The sequence below is a fragment of the Tachysurus vachellii genome, chromosome 10 (assembly GCF_030014155.1).
Source record: "Tachysurus vachellii isolate PV-2020 chromosome 10, HZAU_Pvac_v1, whole genome shotgun sequence".
Taxonomy (NCBI): domain Eukaryota; kingdom Metazoa; phylum Chordata; class Actinopteri; order Siluriformes; family Bagridae; genus Tachysurus; species Tachysurus vachellii.
The window spans coordinates 5551244-5574918 of record NC_083469.1 but is presented as its reverse complement, the minus strand read 5'-3'; the positions used below and the strand labels follow the sequence as shown (position 1 = coordinate 5574918).

The 23675-nt window shown below is 41.3% G+C and overlaps 1 protein-coding gene across 2 annotated transcripts in view; it reads left to right on the top strand.

The window, feature by feature from the left end:
• The window catches only part of ehbp1 (EH domain binding protein 1), a 162966-nt gene that overhangs the window by 102767 nt on the left and 36524 nt on the right, over positions 1–23675 (top strand). The window contains exons 16-19 of one of the 2 annotated variants that reach the window (XM_060878999.1): positions 6830–6983; positions 10081–10251; positions 17613–17773; positions 23205–23343. In XM_060878999.1, the coding sequence (XP_060734982.1) occupies positions 6830–6983; positions 10081–10251; positions 17613–17773; positions 23205–23343 (625 nt within the window). The remainder of the gene's footprint in view (positions 1–6829; positions 6984–10080; positions 10252–17612; positions 17774–23204; positions 23344–23675) is intronic. The other variant, XM_060879000.1, reaches the window with a different exon arrangement.

The window sequence follows — 23675 nt, the reverse complement described above, 5'->3', positions numbered from 1 at the left end:
TGGGGGGTTCGGTGCCTTGCTCAAGGGCACCTCAGTCGTGGTATTGCCGGCCCGAGACTCGAACCCACAACCTTAGACTCTCTAACCATTAGGCCACGACTTCCCCCAGATGAACCAGTTCATCCTGCTTCAATTCAAAACAAAGAAACTCCAACTATATTTTTCCTCAGGCGAGGAACGGCAGGGGAAAGAGACGCAGACGAACCACGATTGCTGCTGATGCTCTTCTACTGTAGAGCAAGACCTGTACAGACTTCTACTGTAGAGCAAGAAATTTTTTCAAAAATTGAAAAGTCAGAAATATTTGTTTAGGCAGAAATCTGAGAACTTTGCTTTCCCTTCCACAGATATCCATGAGATTATAGTACAATTCAATTCAAGTTTATTTGTATGGCGCTTTTTACAATGGACATCTTTAAGAAACATAAACATAGAACAAAAGGTTAATATAAAGAATAATATAAAGATTAATAGAATACAAAATTCAAGATTAATATTAGATATTTAAATGTGTTTGTTTTTATCCCCAATGAACAAGCCTGGGGTGACTCAGGCGACTGTGGTGAGGAAAAACTCCCTTAGATGGTAAAGGATGAAACCAGACTCAAAGGGGAACCTCATCCTCATCTGGGTGACAGTCTGATAAATGTTGTATTAGTGTAAAAGATCACATGGAGTTCAGATCTCCTCTTTAGTATCTGGAGCTGGTAGATCTCTAGATGCCTCAGGATCCTCACAGAGTCAACCTCATCTCAGTGGAGGTCCAAAATCTTCATGGCACAGAAGACGATCTGAGCTGGTAAAGAAAAAACTTGTATTTGAGGTGCAGTACACAGATTTCCACAGGAATCTTGTGAAGATTGTTGATCACGAATTCAGAACTCAAATTCTGATTCCTTCTTTCAGGAAGTTAGTGGGATCGAAAATCAGTGTCCGGATTTGAAGACGTCTGAGGAACCGACATCAGTATATTAGACGATTCGGTTTGAAAACACAGCTTTGGAAACCGCTTATTTTTACGGAAGGTGTGAATAATTCTTGGGTTGTCTGTATACTAATGGGCTTTTTTCTTTCTTTATGAACTATATGGACCATTTTTCCATTTGCCACCACAACACTAGTTAAACATGTATTCTGCCCTCGGGTGTGTGTAACGAGTTAAACTGTGACTATCGACTAGCAGTTAAACTCAGCCCTCCGGCTTCATTCCTCTGTAACGCTCCTCATTAGGATCCTGCTATTGGGACGCACTCATTATCACAACTGCTCATTGTTCCTCCGAAACACGACTACAAACAGAGCATTGGGATGGAAATGAAGAAGACGGAGATAATTAGCCGTACCACGAATGCGGCAGAGTTCGTGTGAGCCGTCTTGTTCTACTGGACCGGAAACGTGTTCGTAGAGGTCTGTACAGAGATTAAGAAACACCAGGGTCAGCAAATGTTTACGTATGTGTGTGTGTGTGAGAGAGAGAGAGAGACAATATGTATGTAACTGCTGGTTTAAAAACGTGTGAAAACATCTTAGCCCAGCTTAGAAGAATCATATCACAGCTTACAGGCGTGTGTGTGTGTGTGTGTGTGTGTGTGTGTGTGTGTGTGTGGATGTGCAGGTTTCCTTTAGTGTAAACATGTCGGTGCATCAGTTCATGTGTGTAATCTCACTCATGTTAAATGAGGAATAAAACATCTGGACCTTTTTGTTGTTATGGGAAAATAATCAACAACACGGTGACATGGAGTGGAGTTTCCACCAGGACATTGATTATTTTCCAGTGACAAAATGTCCCAGACTTCGTTTCTCATGTACCACTGCAATTTGCCTACAATTATTTGTGCTAATTGAAGAACATCATTATTGTTTTTGTTTAGTTTTTTTTTTTTGTTCTTTTATGGTTAAATGATATTACTGTGGGAGGCACGGTGACTTAGTGGTTAGCACGTTCGCCTCACACCTCCAGGGTTGGGGGTTCGATTCCCTCCTCCGCCTTGTGTGTGTGGAGTTTGCATGTTCTCCCCGTGCCTCGGGGGGTTTCCTCCGGGTACTCCGGTTTCCTCCGCGGTCCAAAGACATGCATGGTAGGTTGATTGGCATCTCTGGAAAATTGTCCGTAGTGTGTGATTGTGTGAGTGAATGAGAGTGTGTGTGTGTGTGTGCCCTGTGATGGGTTGGCACTCCGTCCAGGGTGTATCCTGCCTTGATGCCCGATGACGCCTGAGATAGGCACAGGCTCCCCATGACCCGAGGTAGTTTGGATAAGCGGTAGAAAATGAGTGAGAGAGAGAGTGATATTACTGTGGAACATCTGTGATAGTGATGGACAGAGTGATTGATGGATGGATGGATCGATGGTGCGATCGACGGACGAAGGGATTATAATATTAATTGAACGAGTTGAAGAGCTTTTTTGTTGTACTGAAAGTTTTCCTGTTTGTTGTGTAATAGATTATTACATTTTTCTAGGGTATGCGATAATGTTGGTTCTTTGATTTCTGGTTTACTAAAAAGCTTTTGCTTTTGTATTGATGATGCGATTCGATTTCGCATGTTTCCGAGCTGAAGGAGCGTTTTCTTTACCGAGTTATCTATTTTATTCTAATTCGGCATCAGTTCTCTTTGCTTTTGATGAGGTAAAAATAAAGAAAAAAGGTTATCCAATGAACACGGGTAGATTGAAGCTGACACGATTCCTAGTTTCCTTTTCCGCCGGTCTGAAATACGCTTTTTCCGTGACGGGCAGGTTAGAGCAGAGCGACACACGAGCTAACGTCGCTAATTCTACACCTACAAATTGACTCGTCTGCTAGTTGAACCGGATAAAGTGGCAAAAGAGCTTCAGTTCCTCATTAAAGTTCCTTCTGCTGTAGTAATTCAAATCAAATCAGAGTGCGCTGCTTCTCACAGACACTTATCTATAAGTTCTGAAGCTAGCGTGATTATTCAGTACATTAGTAATTATTCTCGACGCTACAGTCTGTGTGCACTGGAGCATTTGAACATACGATAACATGCTCCTGTGTTGTGTCTCTTTCTTTTTCTCTTTTTCTCGTAATTAATATGCAGGGATGCGATGCATGAAATGAGGCCGTTTTAGCTTTAATCATTACACAGGAGTTTTACACTCGCTGTCTATTTTAGCGCCGCTTTCCAGAAGAGCGGAAAAGAAAGGACTATAAACATCTAAACATCTTGTTTAATTAAGTCAGGAATGACACGTGACTTTTGTGTGAACTTATTAAACCCACAGCCACTTACAAACAATTACACTTATTTCCTTTTGTTAAGGAGCAGGTTGTAATTCTTTATCCGTTTACAGTTAAATGTTGTGGAATAGACAGAAAAATGCTGTACCCTGGAATGAAGCAGACTTGTTAGGGATTAGGTGTCATTCAGGGTGTCACTATTCCAGAAGTTATTTCTTTTTCAATATATAGGTAGCAAAATAAAGCCCATACCATACTTATTTATGTGGTAAACATTTCCAGTTACAGAAATACATTTATTTTTTAAAAATCCAATTGCAGTCTATCCAATTGCCATTTGTTACAATATCTGTTTTCTCAGATATACATTTGGACATCCACCAATAGCAAACAGTTAGATGTGAATGCAGATAACGAACAGTTACATAGATGTGAAGGTGAACAGCTTGATGTGAAGGTGAACGGTTAGATGTGAAGGCGAATCGTGAAACAGTTTGATGTGAAGGTGAATCGCAAACAGTTTGATGTCGGTGTGAACAGTTTGATGTCAGTGTGAACAGTTTGATGTCAGTGTGAACAGTTTGATGTCAGTGTGAACAGTTTAATGTCAGTGTGAACAGTTTGATGTCAGTGTGAACAGTTCCATGTGAGGATGAACAGTTCCATGTGAGGGTGAACAGCTCGATGTCAGGGTGAACAGTGAATAGTTTGATGTGAAGGCAAATCGCGAAACAGTTTGATGTGAAGGCGAACAGTTTGATGTGAAGGTGAATCGCGAACAGTTTGATGTGAAGGCGAATTGCGAACAGTTTGATGTGAAGGTGAATCGCGAAACAGTTTGATGTGAAGGTGAATCGTGATCAGTTTGATGTGAAGATGAACAGTTTGATGTGAAGGTGAACAATTTAATGTGAAAGTGAATCGCGAACAGTTTGATGTGAAGGTGAACAGTTTGATGTGAAGATGAACAGTTTGATGTGAAGGTGAACAGTTTGATGTGAAGATGAACAGTTTGATGTGAAGGTGAATCGCGAACAGTTTGATGTGAAGGTGAATCGCAAACAGTTTGATGTGAAGATGAACAGTTTGATGTGAAGATGAACAGTTTGATGTGAAGGTGAACAGTTTGATGTGAAGGTGAACAATTTAATGTGAAGGTGAATCGCGAACAGTTTGATGTGAAGGTGAACAATTTAATGTGAAGTTGAATCGCGAACAGTTTGATGTGAAGGTGAACAGTTTGATGTGAAGGTGAATTGCGAACAGTTTGATGTGAAGGTGAACAGTTTGATGTGAAGGTGAACAGTTTGATGTGAAGGTGAACAATTTAATGTGAAGGTGAATCGCGAACAGTTTGATGTGAAGGTGAACAGTTTGATGTGAAGGTGAACAGTTTGATGTGAAGGTGAATTGCGAACAGTTTGATGTGAAGGTGAACAGTTTGATGTGAAGGTGAACAGCGAACAGTTTGATGTGAAGGTGAATCGCGAACAGTTTGATGTGAAGGTGAATCGCGAACAGTTTGATGTGAAGGTGAACAGTTTGATGTGAAGGTGAATCGCGAACAGTTTGATGTGAAGGTGAACAGTTTGATGTGAAGGTGAATCGCGAACAGTTTGATGTGAAGGTGAACAGTTTGATGTGAAGGTGAACAGTTTGATGTGAAGGTGAACAGTTTGATGTGAAGGTGAACAATTTAATGTGAAGGTGAATCGCGAACAGTTTGATGTGAAGGTGAACAATTTAATGTGAAGGTGAATCGCGAACAGTTTGATGTGAAGGTGAACAGTTTGATGTGAAGGTGAATTGCGAACAGTTTGATGTGAAGGTGAACAGTTTGATGTGAAGGTGAACAATTTAATGTGAAGGTGAATCGCGAACAGTTTGATGTGAAGGTGAACAGTTTGATGTGAAGGTGAACAGTTTGATGTGAAGGTGAATTGCGAACAGTTTGATGTGAAGGTGAACAGTTTGATGTGAAGGTGAATTGCGAACAGTTTGATGTGAAGGTGAACAGTTTGATGTGAAGGTGAACAGTTTGATGTGAAGGTGAACAGTTTGATGTGAAGGTGAATTGCGAACAGTTTGATGTGAAGGTGAATCGCAAACAGTTTGATGTCAGTGTGAACAGTTTGATGTCAGTGTGAACAGTTTGATGTCAGTGTGAACAGTTTGATGTCAGTGTGAACAGTTTGATGTCAGTGTGAACAGTTCCATGTGAGGGTGAACAGTGAATAGTTTGATGTGAAGGCAAATCGCGAAACAGTTTGATGTGAAGGCGAACAGTTTGATGTGAAGGTGAATCGCGAACAGTTTGATGTGAAGGCGAATCGCAAACAGTTTGATGTGAAGGCGAATCGCAAACAGTTTGATGTGAAGATGAACAGTTTGATGTGAAGGTGAATCGCGAACAGTTTGATGTGAAGGCGAATCGCGAAACAGTTTGATGTGAAGGTGAACAGTTTGATGTGAAGGTGAATCGCGAACAGTTTGATGTGAAGGCGAATCGCGAAACAGTTTGATGTGAAGGTGAACAGTTTAATGTGAAGGTGAATCGCGAACAGTTTGATGTGAAGGTGAACAGTTTGATGTGAAGGTGAACAGTTTGATGTGAAGGTGAACAGTTTGATGTGAAGGTGAACAGTTTGATGTGAAGGTGAACAGTTTGATGTGAAGGTGAACAGTTTGATGTGAAGGTGAATCGCGAACAGTTTGATGTGAAGGTGAATCGCAAACAGTTTGATGTGAAGATGAACAGTTTGATGTGAAGATGAACAGTTTGATGTGAAGGTGAACAGTTTGATGTGAAGATGAACAGTTTGATGTGAAGGTGAATCGCGAACAGTTTGATGTGAAGGCGAATCGCGAAACAGTTTGATGTGAAGGTGAACAGTTTAATGTGAAGGTGAATCGCGAACAGTTTGATGTGAAGGTGAATCGCGATCAGTTTGATGTGAAGATGAACAGTTTGATGTGAAGGTGAACAGTTTGATGTGAAGGTGAACAGTTTGATGTGAAGGTGAACAGTTTGATGTGAAGGTGAATTGCGAACAGTTTGATGTGAAGGTGAACAGTTTGATGTGAAGGTGAACAGTTTGATGTGAAGGTTAACAGTTTGATGTGAAGGTGAATCGCGAAACAGTTTGATGTGAAGGTGAACAGTTTGATGTGAAGGTGAACAATTTAATGTGAAGGTGAATTGCGAACAGTTTGATGTGAAGGTGAACAGTTTGATGTGAAGGTGAACAGTTTAATGTGAAGGTGAACAGTTTGATGTGAAGGTGAACAGTTTGATGTGAAGGTGAATCGCGAACAGATTGATGTGAAAGTGTACATCTGAAATATAGTCTGATGTAGAAAAATAGTATATAATAAATAGAAAAAATAGAATAAAATATCTACTTTTTGTGTACTGTTCGCTCTCTTACACACACACACACACACACACACACACACAGCTGCTAAACAGGTTTCTGTCGCTCTGATCTATAATGTTAGAGAGGGCTGAAAATGGCATTTCACTCAATTACTCAAGATGGCACCTGTTCAATAACCCACTTTCCCGTGTTTGTGTGTGTGTTTGTGTGTGTGTTTGTGTGTGTGTGTGTGTGTTCTTCCTGCAGGAGCGTGACGAGGAGAGGCGCAGGCAGCTGAGGGAGCGAGCGAGGCAGCTGATAGCGGAGGCTCGATCAGGAGTGAAGATGGCTGAGTTCCCCCTACACTCAGACACCTCTACTTCTGCAGGAGAGTTCAAAGGAAGGTCAAAGGCAGCTGGAGGTGGGTGCAGGGGGCTTTCATGGCGTGTGAACACACACACACTTCTCTTTTCTCACAAACAAACTGACACATCATTACAGAACACACACACATACATATGTATGTCCAGGTTCTGTGGATACACACATGCTTACCAAAGATATACCAAAGGTATGTGCACCTCTGGTCATCACACTCATATGTGTCCATTCTAAACCTTGGGCATTGTCTACTGTGGTCTACTGTTCCACTAGATGTTGACGTGTGTCTGTGCTGATTTGTGTTCATTCAGCTACAAGAACATTAGTGAGATGTCAGAACATTATATAATAAAGTGAGAGAACATTAGTGAGATGTGTGTGCGCGCCTCCGTGTGTGTGCGCCTCTGTGTGTGTGTCCCTTTGTGTGTGCGTCTCTGTGTGCGTCTCTGTGTGCGTCTCTGTGTGTTTCTCTGTGTGTTTGTGTGTCTCCGTGTGTTTGTGTCTTCGTGTGTGTGTCTCCGTGTATGTGTGTGTGTGTCCCTTTGTGTGTGTGTCTCTGTTTGTGTCTGTGTGTCTGCGTGTGTGTCTGCATGTGTGTGTGTCTCTCTCTCTGTGTCTCTCTCTCTCTCTGTGTCTCTCTCTCTGTGTCTCTGTGTCTCTCTCTCTCTGTCTCTGCGTGTGTATGTGTCTGCGTGTGTGTGTTCCTTTGTGTGTGTGTCTCTGTTTGTGTCTGTGTGTCTGCGTGTGTGTCTGCATGTGTGTGTGTGTCTCTCTCTCTGTGTCTCTCTCTCTCTGTGTCTCTCTCTCTCTGTGTCTCTGCGTGTGTATGTGTCTGCGTGTGTGTGTCCCTTTGTGTGTGTGTCTCTGTTTGTGTCTGTGTGTCTGCGTGTGTGTCTGCGTGTGTGTGTGTGTGTCTCTCTCTGTGTCTCTCTCTCTGTGTCTCTCTCTCTGTGTCTCTGTCTCTGTGTCTCTCTCTCTGTGTCTCTGCGTGTGTGTGTGTCTCTGCGTGTGTGTGTCTCTGCGTGTGTGTGTCTCTGCGTGTGTGTGTCTCTGCGTGTGTGTGTCTCTGCGTGTGTGTGTGTCTGCGTGTGTGTGTGTGTCTGCGTGTGTGTGTGTGTCTGCGTGTGTGTGTGTGTCTGCGTGTGTGTGTGTGTCTGCGTGTGTGTGTGTGTGTCTGCGTGTGTGTGTGTGTCTGCGTGTGTGTGTGTCTCTGCGTGTTTGTGTGTCTCTGCGTGTGTGTGTGTCTGTTTGTGTGTGTGTCTCTGTTTGTGTGTGTGTCTCTGCGTGTGTGTGTGTCTCTGCGTGCGTGTGTGTGTGTGTGTCTGCGTGTGTGTGTCTCTGCGTGTCTTTATGTGTCTCTGCGTGTGTGTCTGGGTGTGTGTGTCTCCGTTTGTGAGTCTCCGTTTGTGAGTCTCCGTTTGTGTGTGTCTCTGTGTGTTTGTGTGTGTCTGTGTGTTTGTGTGTGTCTCTGTGTGTTTGTGTGTGTCTCTGTGTGTTTGTGTGTCTCCGTTTGTGTGTCTCCGTTTGTGTGTCTCCGTGTGTGTCTCCGTGTGTGTGTCTCCGTGTGTGTGTCTCCGTGTGTGTGTCTCCGTGTGTGTGTCTCTGTTTGTGTATGTCTCCGTGTTTGTGTGTGTCTCTGTGTGTGTGTCTCTGTCTTTCTCTGTGCTGCAAAATAGTAAACGGATCCATCCATGATTTTCTTTTTATTATTATTCTTTACCTCTGCTGTGGTGTGCCAAAAGTGCATTACGTTATAAATCTCACACACACACACACAAACACACACCTAATTTGAAAGTGTTCACACAGGGCTACAAATCCATTTGTTCAGGTAGAAGTTTCTTTGTTAATCCTTCAGATATACGTCAGAAAAAACTTAAGACCACCTAACGACAGCCGCACACACACACACCAATCACCATACACACATTCACATCATTTCATTGCCCTGTGGTCATAATTAAAACACACAGGAGGATTTCACATTGCTTAAATTGCTGAACACTATTTTTAATTTATTTCACAGTGAGCTTGGTGTGATCCCCATATAACTCGCATCAGCAGGCCATCACAAAATCTAGCAGTCAGTTAACGTGATTTATTGTGTTAGCATCAGAGCTAGTAACAGAATATGATTTATGTTGGTCAGTTTAGCTGCTAGTATTATGTGTGTAGAATTAAAGAGGTGTATAAAGCCCTAAAGTTCATCCTGAGGGACAGGTGTTATCACAGCTAGCTGACATACAGCACAATGTTCCTCTGCATTAAATTTGTCCGTATCTCTAATCTCTTTCTGACAAGCGTCCGTTTTCCCTTTCATCCTTTCCTGGATCTGGTTAACGGCCTGCACGCCTTCCTCTGCTCTCCCTTTTTGCTTTTTGTTTGCTGAGGCCTGAAACACCAAGCCGTCCTCTAACAGGGCCTGGAAGTCACAGTGGAGAGGGATGATGGGAAGAGAGCAGGAGGAGGGGATGGAGGGAGGGAGAGGAAAAAAAACATTTACTTGGTCTTTCTGGCTGTTCAATTTTGCTAATTGTAGAACTCATTAAAAATCAGGTCGCAGGGAAATGCTATAGGCTTGATGCACAAGGCCTGCAGTGCAGAACGCATAATCCCCCCAACACACACACACACACACACACACACACACACACAGCTGTAGTTCGGAGAGAACTGAAGCTAAGCAGAGTAAAATGCTTGCCCGCAAAACTTTACCAACTCCACCAGCATGCCACTTTTTCTAATTAGCTTTAGCTGTGCGCGTGTGTGTGCGCGTGTGTGTGCGCGTGTGTGCGCGTGTGTGCGCGCGTGTGTGTGCGCGTGTGTGTGCGTGTATGTATCATGGAAAGTAAATTGAAAAAAGGATGAAGAAAAATAGTAGCTATTTTCTTCTGTTTTCATTCTATTCTTTCAATTAATACCTGTAGACCAGGATCATTAAAATTATAGTGATAATGTTTGAAAAAATATTTGTTAAAGTTATAATATTTAACATAATAAACAACTTGGACGTTAAAGCAACTGCTACGAGAAGATTATGTACAGACTCTTTTTATCCACTTAACTAACTTACAGTTTTGTCTCTTTACTAACCCTTTCTCTCCTTTTTTGGGCTATCTGCATTTCTGTTGTTCCAGTCATGGTGAGTAAGGTGTGTGTAGATGGTGAGGAAGAGAGGTCCGAAGAAGAGCAAGTGGTATCGTCGCCCGATGATGATGTCACTATTTATGATAATGAGGAGGAACCAATGGCCTCTTGTCTGCTGGAGGAAGACTTTACTAACTCAGCTACTGACCTAGCTTCTCTGGGTAAACTAACCGTGTGTGGGTGTGTGTGTGTGTCTAACCACTAACCAAGCCCTCACCCAAACTGCATGCTCTCTCGCAATCTTTCAATTTTCAAGCTGTGTGTATCTGCGTTAAGGCAGTGTAATTGAGTTATAGGTTAAGGCAGTGTATTTTAGTTATAGGTTACAGCAGCGTATTTGAGTTATAGGTTAAGGCAGTGTATTTGAGTTATAGGTTTAGGCAGTGTATTTGACTTATAGGTTTAGGCAATGTATTTGAGTTATATGTTAAAGAAGTGTATTTGAGTTATAGGTTAAAGCAGTGTATTTGAGTTATAGGTTTAGGCAGTGTATTTGAGTTATAGGTTAAATAAGTGTATTTGAGTTATAGGTTAAGGCAGTGTATTTGAGTTAAAGGTTTAGGCAGTGTATTTGAGTTATAGGTTAAGGCAGTGTATTTGAGTTATAGGTTAAAGAAGTGTATTTGAGTTATAGGTTAAAGCAGTGTATTTGAGTTATAGGTTAAGGCAGTGTATTTGAGTTATAGGTTAAGGCAGTGTATTTGAGTTATAGGTTAAGGCAGTGTATTTGAGTTATAGGTTAAGGCAGTGTATTTGAGGTATAGGTTAAGGCAGCGTATTTGAGTTGGTTAAGGCAGTGTATTTGAGTTATAGGTTAAGGCAGCGTAATTGAGTTATAGGTTAAAGCAGTGTATTTGACTTATAAGTTTAGGCAATGTATTTGAGTTATAGGTTAAAGAAGTGTATTTGAGTTATAGGTTAAAGCAGTGTATTTGAGTTATAGGTTTAGGCAGTGTATTTGAGTTATAGGTTAAAGAAGTGTATTTGAGTTATAGGTTAAAGAAGTGTATTTGAGTTATAGGTTAAGGCAGTGTATTTGAGTTAAAGGTTTAGGCAGTGTATTTGAGTTATAGGTTAAAGCAGTGTATTTGAGTTATTGGTTAAGGCAGTGTATTTGAGTTATAGGTTAAAGAAGTGTATTTGAGTTATAGGTTAAGGCAGTGTATTTGAGTTATAGGTTTAGGCAGTGTATTTGAGTTGGTTAAGGCAGTTTATTTGAGTTATAGGTTAAGGCAGCGTAATTGAGTTATAGGTTAAAGCAGTGTATTTGAGTTATAGGTTAAGGCAGTGTATTTGAGTTATAGGTTTAGGCAGTGTATTTGAGTTGGTTAAGGCAGCGTATTTGAGTTATAGGTTAAGGCAGCGTAATTGAGTTATAGGTTAAAGCAGTGTATTTGAGTTATTGGTTAAGGCAGTGTATTTGAGTTATAGGTTAAGGCAGTGTATTTGAGTTATAGGTTTAGGCAGTGTATTTGAGTTGGTTAAGGCAGTGTATTTGAGTTATAGGTTAAGGCAGTGTATTTGAGTTATAGGTTTAGGCAGTGTATTTGAGTTATAGGTTTAGGCAGTGTATTTGAGTTGGTTAAGGCAGCGTATTTGAGTTATAGGTTAAGGCAGCGTAATTGAGTTATAGGTTAAAGCAGTGTATTTGAGTTATTGGTTAAGGCAGTGTATTTGAGTTATAGGTTAAAGCAGTGTATTTGAGTTATTGGTTAAGGCAGTGTATTTGAGTTATAGGTTAAGGCAGTGTATTTGAGTTATAGGTTAAAGAAGTGTATTTGAGTTATAGGTTAAAGAAGTGTATTTGAGTTATAGGTTAAAGCAGTGTATTTGAGTTATAGGTTAAAGAAGTGTATTTGAGTTATAGGTTAAAGCAGTGTATTTGAGTTATAGGTTAAAGCAGTGTATTTGAGTTATAGGTTAAGGCAGTGTATTTGAGTTGGTTAAGGCAGTGTATTTGAGTTATAGGTTAAGGCAGTGTATTTGAGTTATAGGTTAAAGAAGTGTATTTGAGTTATAGGTTAAAGAAGTGTATTTGAGTTATAGGTTAAAGCAGTGTATTTGAGTTATAGGTTAAAGAAGTGTATTTGAGTTATAGGTTAAAGCAGTGTATTTGAGTTATAGGTTAAAGCAGTGTATTTGAGTTATAGGTTAAGGCAGTGTATTTGAGTTGGTTAAGGCAGTGTATTTGAGTTATAGGTTAAGGCAGTGTATTTGAGTTATAGGTTTAGGCAGTGTATTTGAGTTGGTTAAGGCAGTGTATTTGAGTTATAGCTTAAGGCAGCGTAATTGAGTTATAGGTTAAAGCAGTGTATTTGAGTTATTGGTTAAGGCAGTGTATTTGAGTTACAATGGTGTGAAAAAGTGTTGGCCCCCTTCCTGATTTTATTTTTTTTTTGCATGTTTGTCACACTTTGTTTCAGATCATCAAACAAATTTATATATTAGTCACAGGTAACACAAGTAAACACATGCAGTTTTTAAATGAAGGTTTTTATTATGAAGGGAAAATAAAATCCAAATAATAACTGGTTGGTCCGCCCTTAGCATCAAGAACTGCAATCAAGCATTTGCGATAACTTACAATGAGTCTGTTACAGTGCTGTGGAGGAATTTTGGTCCACTCGTCTTTGCAGAATTGTTGTAATTCAGCCCCATTGGAGGGTTTTCGAGCATGAACCACCTTTTTAAGGTCATATCACAGCATCTCAGTAGGATTCAGGTCAGGACTTTGACTAGACCACTCCAAAGTCTTCATTTTGTTTTTCTTCAGCCGTTCAGAGGTGGACTTGCTGGTGTGTTTTGGATCATTGTCCTGCTGCTGAACCCAAGTTTACTTCAGCTTGAGGTCACGAACAGATGGCCACACATTGTCCTTCAGGATTTTTTGGTAGACAGCAGAATTCATGGTTCCATTTATCAAAGCAAGTCTTCCAGGTCCTGATGCAGCAAAACAGGCCCATGTATGTATGTACAGTATGTGTGTGTGTGTAATATGTAATATATATATATATATATATATATATATATATATATATATATATATATATATATATATATCATCCTTTTCCAGAATGATAGATTTGGTCTACTTCACTTTGTCAGTCAGGTCTTATTTAAGTGATTTCTTGATTGCTAACAGGTGTGGCAGTAATCAGGCCTGGGTGTGGCTAGAGAAATGAACTCAGGTGTGAAAAACTACAGTTATGTTTTAACAGGGGGGGAAAAACTTTTTCACACAGGGCCATGTGGGTTTGGATTTAGTTTTCCCTTAATGATAAAAACCTTCATATAAAAACTGCATGTTGTGTTTACTTGTTATCTTTGACTAATATTTAAATTTGTTTGATGATCTGAAACATTAACGTGTGAAAAACGTGCAAAAAAATATAAAATCAGGAAGGGGGCCAACACTTTTTCACACCAGTGTATATGTTAAGGCAGTGTATTTGAGTTAGGAGTTAAGGCACTGTATTTGAGATAGGAGTTAAGGCAGTGTATTTGAGTTAGGAGTTAAGGCAGTGTATTTGAGTTAGGAGTTAAGGCAGTGTATTTGAGATAGGAGTTAAGGCAGTGTATTTGAGTTAGGAGTTAAGGCAGTGTATTTGAGTTAGGAGTTAAGGCAGTGTATTTGAGTTAGGAGTTAAGGCAGTGTATTTGAGTTAGGATTTAAGGCAGTGTATTTGTGTTAGGAGTTAAGGCAGTGTATTTGAGTTAGGAGTTAAGGCAGTGTATTTGTGTTAGGAGTTAAGGCAGTGTATTTGAGTTAGGAGTTAAGGCAGTGTATTTGAGTTAGGAGTTAAGGCAGTGTATTTGAGTTAGGACTTAAGGCAGTGTATTTGTGTTGGGAGTTAAGGCAGTGTATTTGAGTTAGGAGTTAAGGCAGTGTATTTGTGTTAGGAGTTAAGGCAGTGTATTTGAGTTAGGAGTTAAGGCAGTGTATTTGAGTTAGGAGTTAAGGCAGTGTATTTGAGTTAGGAGTTAAGGCAGTGTATTTGAGATAGGAGTTAAGGCAGTGTATTTGAGTTAGGAGTTAAGGCAGTGTATTTGAGTTAGGAGTTAAGGCAGTGTATTTGAGTTAGGAGTTAAGGCAGTGTATTTGAGTTAGGATTTAAGGCAGTGTATTTGTGTTAGGAGTTAAGGCAGTGTATTTGAGTTAGGAGTTAAGGCAGTGTATTTGTGTTAGGAGTTAAGGCAGTGTATTTGAGTTAGGAGTTAAGGCAGTGTATTTGAGTTAGGAGTTAAGGCAGTGTATTTGAGTTAGGATTTAAGGCAGTGTATTTGTGTTGGGAGTTAAGGCAGTGTATTTGAGTTAGGAGTTAAGGCAGTGTATTTGTGTTAGGAGTTAAGGCAGTGTATTTGAGTTAGGAGTTAAGGCAGTGTATTTGAGTTAGGAGTTAAGGCAGTGTATTTGAGTTAGGAGTTAAGGCAGTGTATTTGAGTTAGGAGTTAAGGCAGTGTATTTGAGTTAGGAGTTAAGGCAGTGTATTTGAGTTAGGAGTTAAGGCAGTGTATTTGAGTTAGGAGTTAAGGCACTGTATTTGAGATAGGAGTTAAGGCAGTGTATTTGAGTTAGGAGTTAAGGCAGTGTATTTGAGTTAGGAGTTAAGGCAGTGTATTTGAGATAGGAGTTAAGGCAGTGTATTTGAGTTAGGAGTTAAGGCAGTGTATTTGAGTTAGGAGTTAAGGCAGTGTATTTGAGTTAGGAGTTAAGGCAGTGTATTTGAGTTAGGATTTAAGGCAGTGTATTTGTGTTAGGAGTTAAGGCAGTGTATTTGAGTTAGGAGTTAAGGCAGTGTATTTGTGTTAGGAGTTAAGGCAGTGTATTTGAGTTAGGAGTTAAGGCAGTGTATTTGAGTTAGGAGTTAAGGCAGTGTATTTGAGTTAGGATTTAAGGCAGTGTATTTGTGTTGGGAGTTAAGGCAGTGTATTTGAGTTAGGAGTTAAGGCAGTGTATTTGTGTTAGGAGTTAAGGCAGTGTATTTGAGTTAGGAGTTAAGGCAGTGTATTTGTGTTAGGAGTTAAGGCAGTGTATTTGAGTTAGGAGTTAAGGCAGTGTATTTGAGATAGGAGTTAAGGCAGTGTATTTGAGTTAGGAGTTAAGGCAGTGTATTTGAGTTAGGAGTTAAGGCAGTGTATTTGAGTTAGGATTTAAGGCAGTGTATTTGTGTTAGGAGTTAAGGCAGTGTATTTGAGTTAGGAGTTAAGGCAGTGTATTTGTGTTAGGAGTTAAGGCAGTGTATTTGAGTTAGGAGTTAAGGCAGTGTATTTGAGTTAGGAGTTAAGGCAGTGTATTTGAGTTAGGATTTAAGGCAGTGTATTTGTGTTGGGAGTTAAGGCAGTGTATTTGAGTTAGGAGTTAAGGCAGTGTATTTGTGTTAGGAGTTAAGGCAGTGTATTTGAGTTAGGAGTTAAGGCAGTGTATTTGAGTTAGGAGTTAAGGCAGTGTATTTGAGTTAGGAGTTAAGGCAGTGTATTTGAGTTAGGAGTTAAGGCAGTGTATTTGAGTTAGGAGTTAAGGCAGTGTATTTGTGTTAGGAGTTAAGGCAGTGTATTTGAGTTAGGAGTTAAGGCAGTGTATTTGAGTTAGGAGTTAAGGCAGTGTATTTGGGTTAGGAGTTAAGGCAGTGTATTTGAGTTAGGAGTTAAGGCAGTGTATTTGAGTTAGGAGTTAAGGCAGTGTATTTGCTTTTTGGTAGTGCATGTTATTCTGTGCAGTGTGTCTGAGCTTGCTTACATACAGCATTTTTATTGTATCATTTCAATTAGCACATTCAAGTTATGCTTATGTACATTATATTTGAGTTATACTTCTGGACAGTGTATTTGAGTTATAGCATATATATATATATATATATATATATATATATATATATATATATATATATATATATATATATATATATATATATATATAGTCATAGCAGATTTGTTATGCATAGTGTATTTATGACTCTTATTAGCAGTGCTGTCAGCAATATATATTTTAGGAGAGTGTGTATGACTTCAATATTATGGCGTAAACATTAGTATGGTGTATTTGATTGATGGCTCATACTGTATACACAAGGATTTCTGTACAGTATTCTGTACAGTAGACTTATTTGTGTCTTTTGGTCCAGTATGGTTGAGTTTGTATATTTTAGTCCTTTGTCTCAATTTGTTATTTACTCCCCATGATGGCTGATGTCTTTTTCTTTTCGCAGACGGTTTTAAAGCTGTTTCTGCACTAACACTAACTTTCGGTCAACACACAGCCTTTATCTGGGTTGTGTTGTGGCCTGATAAATGGCTCCTGTGGTGGTGCTACTGCTGGGGTTCAGACAGTCTGAGGTATAGATGGATAGAGAAGAGGAGAGGAGCAGAGAGGGGGATGCACATGAAACACACCATTTCTCTCTTTCATCCCCACCCACTCACTCATTCACTCAGTTCTGGAGAGAGACAGAGAGAGAAAGAGAGGATGCACAACTTTCCCTGATGCCAAAAGAAAAATAGGAAAGGTAGAAAGAGAGAGAAAAGAAAATGGAATTAAACGGGTAACAAAGGGTGAAGGATGTTAGAATGCTTTAGCTTGGACACAGAAAAAATCAGAGGGTGGCATTGTGGGTGAACCACAAGTGTTGAGTCAGGATGAAATTGCAAACTGAACTACAAGAGGGGAATTATATGTACAAATGTATAGAGAGAGAGAGAGAGAGAGAGAGAGAGAGATCAAAACTAATTTGGGTAATTGACCCTTTGGTCATTTAATGTAGAAAAATAGGTCTGAATTATTTACTGCATATTTTATTACATTTTTTACAAGTTTATCATTTACTTTAAGATCACAGATGAGTGCAAAAGTTTGTATCTTCTGCTAATTCTGTGTTGGGGGGAATCTATTTTTCAACTTACAGTAACTACAAGAAAAGTCAAAATGAAACCTGAGTCTTTCCTGCAGTTATTCAGTATCAGCCACACTGGACAGAACAAATATCATAAATAAGTAGCATGAAATCCTCTATGACAGAAAAATGAAGATGACTGCGAGTGGTTCTCTGCGAGTGGTTTAGTTGCCATAGGGGGTTTATGAAGGCTAGGGGTAGTTTGATCTACTCTGTGTGTGTGTGTGTGTGTACACATAAAATACACACATATATATACACACACATACATATATACACATACATATGTATATGTATATAATATATATATATATATAAATTGTAAAGTGATTTTAAATGTATACTTGACCTTCTGTGAGGACAAATTACATCAAAGCAACATCAAAGAATCTAAAAAAGAACCATTCCAGGTAGACGTGCACACCTGAGTCTCTCACATCCCTCTGTACTCGCTTGTTCATGTGCTGATGTCAGTTTCACCATGTCATGAGTGTAGTGGTGTGTTGTGTTTACCTGTAGGTGTACTGTACAGTAACCTACAGAAGTGGAGTGTGTGTTTGGAGTTGGAGGAGAATAAGAGTTATGAAGATCAGACTCAGTGTATGAAGTTTCTTTTTTTACTCCTCTCTCTATAGGTGTGATGAACAGCAGGCACGTGGACCTGAAGCTAAAGAAGTTGACGGAGGTTCGACCTCAGGGGGGAAGCTCACCATCTTCTTCCTCTTCTTCCTCATCCCTTACGGCCTCCAGCACATCGCTGCTCAGCCCGGGAGACGAGACCCACCTGAGCTTGCAGGTGTGTGTGTGTGTGTGTGTGCGTGTGTGTGTGAGACTGTTTCTCCCACTTTGCAGTAGTCCTTGTAATCCACTCTATTTAGTGGGTTGCCATGTTTAAGCAGAGAAATGTGTATTTTGTATATGAATACATACATATGGAGGCTTTATGCTCTTCTTTTGTCTTGAGGGACAGATTTACTCACTTATTTAGTCTCTTACTTTCTAACTCACTCCCTTGTGTATTCGCTTACTCGCACACTTACTCACCTATTCACTTGTGTACATACTTATAGAAATGTGAAAAATCTGATCAGTGCTACAGCAGAACAGGAAAAAAAAATCGAATGTAGCTCTATTTTTACATTTTAACATCTGCTAATGATCCCAAGCCTAGATTGGTGATCAGTGTATGAGATTCTGCATTGAGGTAAAGGGATTCACCTACTATTATGAAGCCAGGATAAAATAACTTAACCCCATATTTGTTAGAGCCCTGAAAACTGGATTACTTTAAAGAAATGAGGCGAGTTAGGTTTTAAAGGTGTCGATTTGGGAAATTAAACCCGTTACTTAAATGTGTGTTAATTTTAAGTAAAAATCTTTGCAGCATTCAGTGGAAAGATACAACAGTATGTAATAAAATGTCTCATATTGCACTGCTGTACACAGAGCCCCCAGGTGGTGACTGTAAAGTGTTTTTTCTGCACACACACACACACACACACACACACTCCCTATCGCTTTTCCCCTCACTCTCCTTGCTGATGGAAGGGATTTCCTGTGAGCAGATGCAGCCGTGCTCTTTGATGTAGGAGCACAATAACAGTAGTGCCAGAGCTCGCTCTGATTCAAATGGCCTAGTGTTGAAAATCAGGTGCAGAGTTTTTGGCCTTCCTCTCAGACTTCAGACACACTTTTCCTCTAGCTCACTTCTTTATACCAGGCACAGATTTGGCTTGATTTACAACAGCACCATTTACTTTGCAGCAGTCCCAGGAGTTTTACTACAGCCCAGCCTGCTTTACAGCAGTTTCTGGTGCTTCACTGCAGTCTTTTCTGGTTTACAAAAGTCTTCACTGCTTTAATGGAATAAGGCCTTCTTTACAGTAGTCTAAGTCACTCTGCAGACACATCTGCTTTACGGTGGTCTCAGTTGCTTTACTTCAGGCTGGCCTGCTTTACTGCTGCCCCGGTTGTTTTATCACTCTTTCTCCTGTTTTGCAATAGTCCCAGTCACTTTACAGCAGACCAGCCTGCTTTACAACAGTCAGAGGTGCTTTAAGTCTGGCTTGCTGTACAGTGGTCCTGCCTGCTTAACTATAATCACAAACACTTTACAGCAGTCCTGCGCTCTTTACAGCAGTCCTGCGCTCTTTACAGCAGTCCTGCGCTCTTTACAGCAGTCCTGCGCTCTTTACAGCAGTCCTGCGCTCTTTACAGCAGTCCAGTACTCTTTACAGCAGTCCAGCGCTCTTTACAGCAGTCCTGCGCTCTTTACAGCAGTCCTGCGCTCTTTACAGCAGTCCTGCACTCTTTACAGCAGTCCTGCACTCTTTACAGCAGTCCTGCGCTCTTTACTGCAGTCCTGCGCTCTTTACTGCAGTCCTGCGCTCTTTACAGCAGTCCTGCGCTCTTTACAGCAGTCCTGCGCTCTTTACTGCAGTCCTGCCCTCTTTACAGCAGTCCTGTACTCTTTACTGCAGTCCTGCGCACTTTACTGCAGTCCTGCACTCCTTACAGCTGCGCTCTTTACTGCAGTCCTGCGCACTTTACAGCAGTCCTGCGCACTTTACAGCAGTCCTGCGCACTTTACAGCAGTCCTGCGCACTTTACAGCAGTCCTGCGTCCTTTACTGCAGTCCTGCGCTCTTTACTGCAGTCCTGCCCTCTTTACAGCAGTCCTGTACTCTTTACTGCAGTCCTGCGCACTTTACTGCAGTCCTGCACTCCTTACAGCTGCGCTCTTTACTGCAGTCCTGCGCACTTTACAGCAGTCCTGCGCACTTTACAGCAGTCCTGCGCACTTTACAGCAGTCCTGCGCACTTTACAGCAGTCCTGCGTCCTTTACTGCAGTCCTGCGCTCTTTACTGCAGTCCTGCGCTCTTTACAGCAGTCCTGTACTCTTTACTGCAGTCCTGCGCACTTTACTGCAGTCCTGCACTCCTTACAGCTGCGCTCTTTACTGCAGTCCTGTGCACTTTACAGCAGTCCTGCGCACTTTACAGCAGTCCTGCGTCCTTTACAGCAGTCCTGCGTCCTTTACAGCAGTCCTGCGTCCTTTACAGCAGTCCTGCGTCCTTTACAGCAGTCCTGTGCACTTTACAGCAGTCCTGCGTCCTTTACAGCAGTCCTGCGTCCTTTACAGCAGTCCTGCGTCCTTTACAGCAGTCCTGCGCCCTTTACAGCAGTCCTGCGCCCTTTACTGCAGTCCTGCGCCCTTTACTGCAGTCCTGCGTCCTTTACAGCAGTCCTGCGTCCTTTACAGCAGTCCTGCGCCCTTTACAGCAGTCCTGTGCCCTTTACTGCAGTCCTGCGTCCTTTACAGCAGTCCTGCGTCCTTTACAGCAGTCCTGCGCCCTTTACTGCAGTCCTGCGCCCTTTACAGCAGTCCTGCGCCCTTTACAGCAGTCCTGCGCCCTTTACTGCAGTCCTGCATCTTTTACAGCAGTCCTGCGCCCTTTACAGCAGTCCTGCGCCCTTTACAGCAGTCCTGCGCCCTTTACTGCAGTCCTGCGCCCTTTACTGCAGTCCTGCGCCCTTTACTGCAGTCCTGCGCCCTTTACTGCAGTCCTGCGCCCTTTACAGCAGTCCTGCGCCCTTTACTGCAGTCCTGCGCCCTTTACAGCTGTGTCGGCCTGCTTTACAGCGCTGCTTTTTTACCGCTATCTTTGGCCTTTTCCTAAAACAAAAGCAATCACTTTAAGTGAAGCAGCCAAGCGAAGACCGTGTTACTGCACACCTGATAAACTGCACACACCAGAATTCAGTATACAGTAAATTCTGAATGTAGGAAGGATTTTTTTTGGTAGTTACGGGGGACGATTGGTTCATCTTAGATTATTCAGTTCTTATTCTTTTGAACATAAGAGCAGAAGTTAATATAACAGTTCATTACAGACATTATTTCTTCTTGTTTGTTTTTTGTTCTTTATGTCTTTGGTCTCCTCTGACACTTTATCATCTTCCTGTTGCAAAACAAATCATGAAAATTAATGTCCCTCTCTCTCTCTCTCTCTCATCATAAATCAGTTCTGATGCATTTCCTCTATTTTTCTCCACACAAAAGAAGGATAAACTGCTCCTCTCCCAGGAGAAATCTCCACATTGGCAACTCCTCCAGGAGTAGAGCTGTTGGGACAGCGTTTAAAGCACACACTCTCTCTCTCTCTCTCTCTCGCTCTCTCTCTCTCTCTCTCTCGCTCTCGCTCTCTCTCTCTCTCTCTCTCTACTTTTCACAACACACTCTCACACACACACCCCTCTGGTTGTCCCAGTCGCCTCTCATTAGTGATTGTGCGTATGCGTAGGCCTTGCCGCTGACTGATAACTGTCTGCAGCATGCAGTCGAGCGCAACATTAGTCACGCATCACACACACACACACACATATACACACATCTACCTCAATAACCCCCTGCACAATAATGATCACGGCGATAACATATAAACAAGGGGTTAGATCTCAGCGAGGGGATACCCCCTTATATCTGTCCCAACCAGGGGTGCCAAAGGGGCAAAGGGGGCAGGTGTTGAGACGGGGGGGTGGTAGAGGGTCTTAGGGTCCTTGGGGAGAGAATGAGCCTAGCGAGGCTTTTTAAGAATCGAAGCCCGTTTGTTTTCTTAAGACATTAATGTGAGGAGTATTAGGGCAGGTTAAAGGGCTCTGTGGTGCTCTGTCTCTAGAGACAAACACACACACACACATTCTTTTTGTTTATACAGAACCTCTCTCATACTCGAGGTAGATTTACAATTGAATTAAAGGTGTGAAAAAAGCAAATCTAGCTGGAGATATGTTGAGAGAAACATATGGTATAGGTCTTGAAGCAAAACAAGGACAGAAGTGAGTTCCCGAGGGTGGACAAGCCACAAATACTGAATAATATTCACCACCTAGACCTCAGGAACAGAGACTGTGAGGATGGAGACGCTCCTGGAGAGAGAGACCAGCAAAATCATCATAATATTCACACTCTTTCACTCATTATCCCATTATCTTCATCATCTTCAGGAGACTTCATGATACGCGTTCAGATATTTTATGCAAAGTATTAGTCTCACTCAGTGTCCAACATCATGTAAGCACAACGATCTGAACATCGCGGTTCAAAGACGGCTACGGCGTTCATATGGAATTATTATGCTTTATAGCTACAGTATAACAGTAATGAATTGAAACACGCTTTGGTTAATCGGACATTCTTAATTAAAAGAATTTGTACATATCATTGTTGCTGGTCTTATCCTTTAATATAAGATGTTCTGATTTGAATGTAACACCAGCTTCAAGTGATTGTTAAAAGTTATAAGAACTGAACTTGTGTTTTCGTCTCCGTCAGCAAATAACCACCAGGCTGATAAGGATGGCTGGGCATCCGATGGCCGATCTTATTGGCTGATATTTAACCCGAGACCAGAGTGTTTGATTTGATCGTCTAAACAGCCGTGTCACCGGTTACGGCAGCTTTTCGACACGAAGCTAATGACTGCAGTGTTTTGAAAAGTCATTATTTAGGAATAAACAGACGAAAGTCTTCCTGAGCGTGCGTACGTGTCTGTGATCGTCTTTATTAGTCAGTCAGTTTCTCGTGCACACCCCAGTGAGCTAGCGAGGTATGCTAACGACGTCTCTCCCCTTTAGCTCTCAAGCAGTGGAAAGTGTTCGCTAATTGCGAACTTTATTAGACGTTTCCTTTTTCTACTTGACGTCAGCAAATGTTCTTCTGGAAGGGAACAAAAAAAAAGCAAGAAGGCACTGTTTCGCTTTCCAGTTCACTTGCCATGTTGGGCTCGAGCTGTAATAATAAGGTGCTTTATAGGGACGCAGCTCCAAAACAATAGCATGTTCGATTTGCATAATCTGAATATATTTTCTGGCTGTGGGTTTCGCCGAAAGTCGACTTAATTGCCTTCTTTCTTTCTGCTGCTGTGAGTTATTATTTGGACTGGCTGAGAAACATGAACATTTTTTTAAGCGTTCCTCAGCATTTCATAATTAAACGTTTTTTGGCCGCTTGTGTCTAATTTGTCCTTTGATTTAACGTTAACCAACACTTTCTTCTTTCTCCTTTTGTTACTGCTTTAATGCTTATTCAAATGAGTTTGTCCTCTGCTTTTTAAAGTTAAGCAATGTTTTCCCTGTTTGCTTACCCATCTTTCTTTCATTTCTCTCTCTCTCTCTCTCTCTCTCTCTCTCTCTCTCTCTCTCTCTCTCTCTCTCTCTCTGTGCAGAATAACAGTGAGGAGCTGAAGGCTGAGCGTCTACGCAGGGCAACAGAGCGTCTCCGAAGTCCCGTTGTCTTTAGCAAGGAATCAGCTGTGCGCAAAACACAGCTCAAGTCTTTCAGCCAATACGTGGAGAGTCGTCCAGGTAAGACTCCGCCCACTCACAGGTAAACCTTCCCCTTGGACCAAACGGATCGTATTTACCTCATCCACAACAAGCTATAAGTGTGTTATGGGTTTTCCATCTGCACCATTTGGACACTAATCATTTGCAGTGTTTTGTGGGATTTCATACATATTGGCTGTTCACTGGAATTTCTGTAATGTATCTTTAGAATAAAACATCAATTGTATGAAATATATAATATTATATGAGCGATACGTCTGCATAATCAGTGTGAAAAGTGTGTGATTTATATGTGAATCGTCTGTGATTCGTTTGTGAATCGTCTCTGATTCATTTGTGAATCGTCTGTG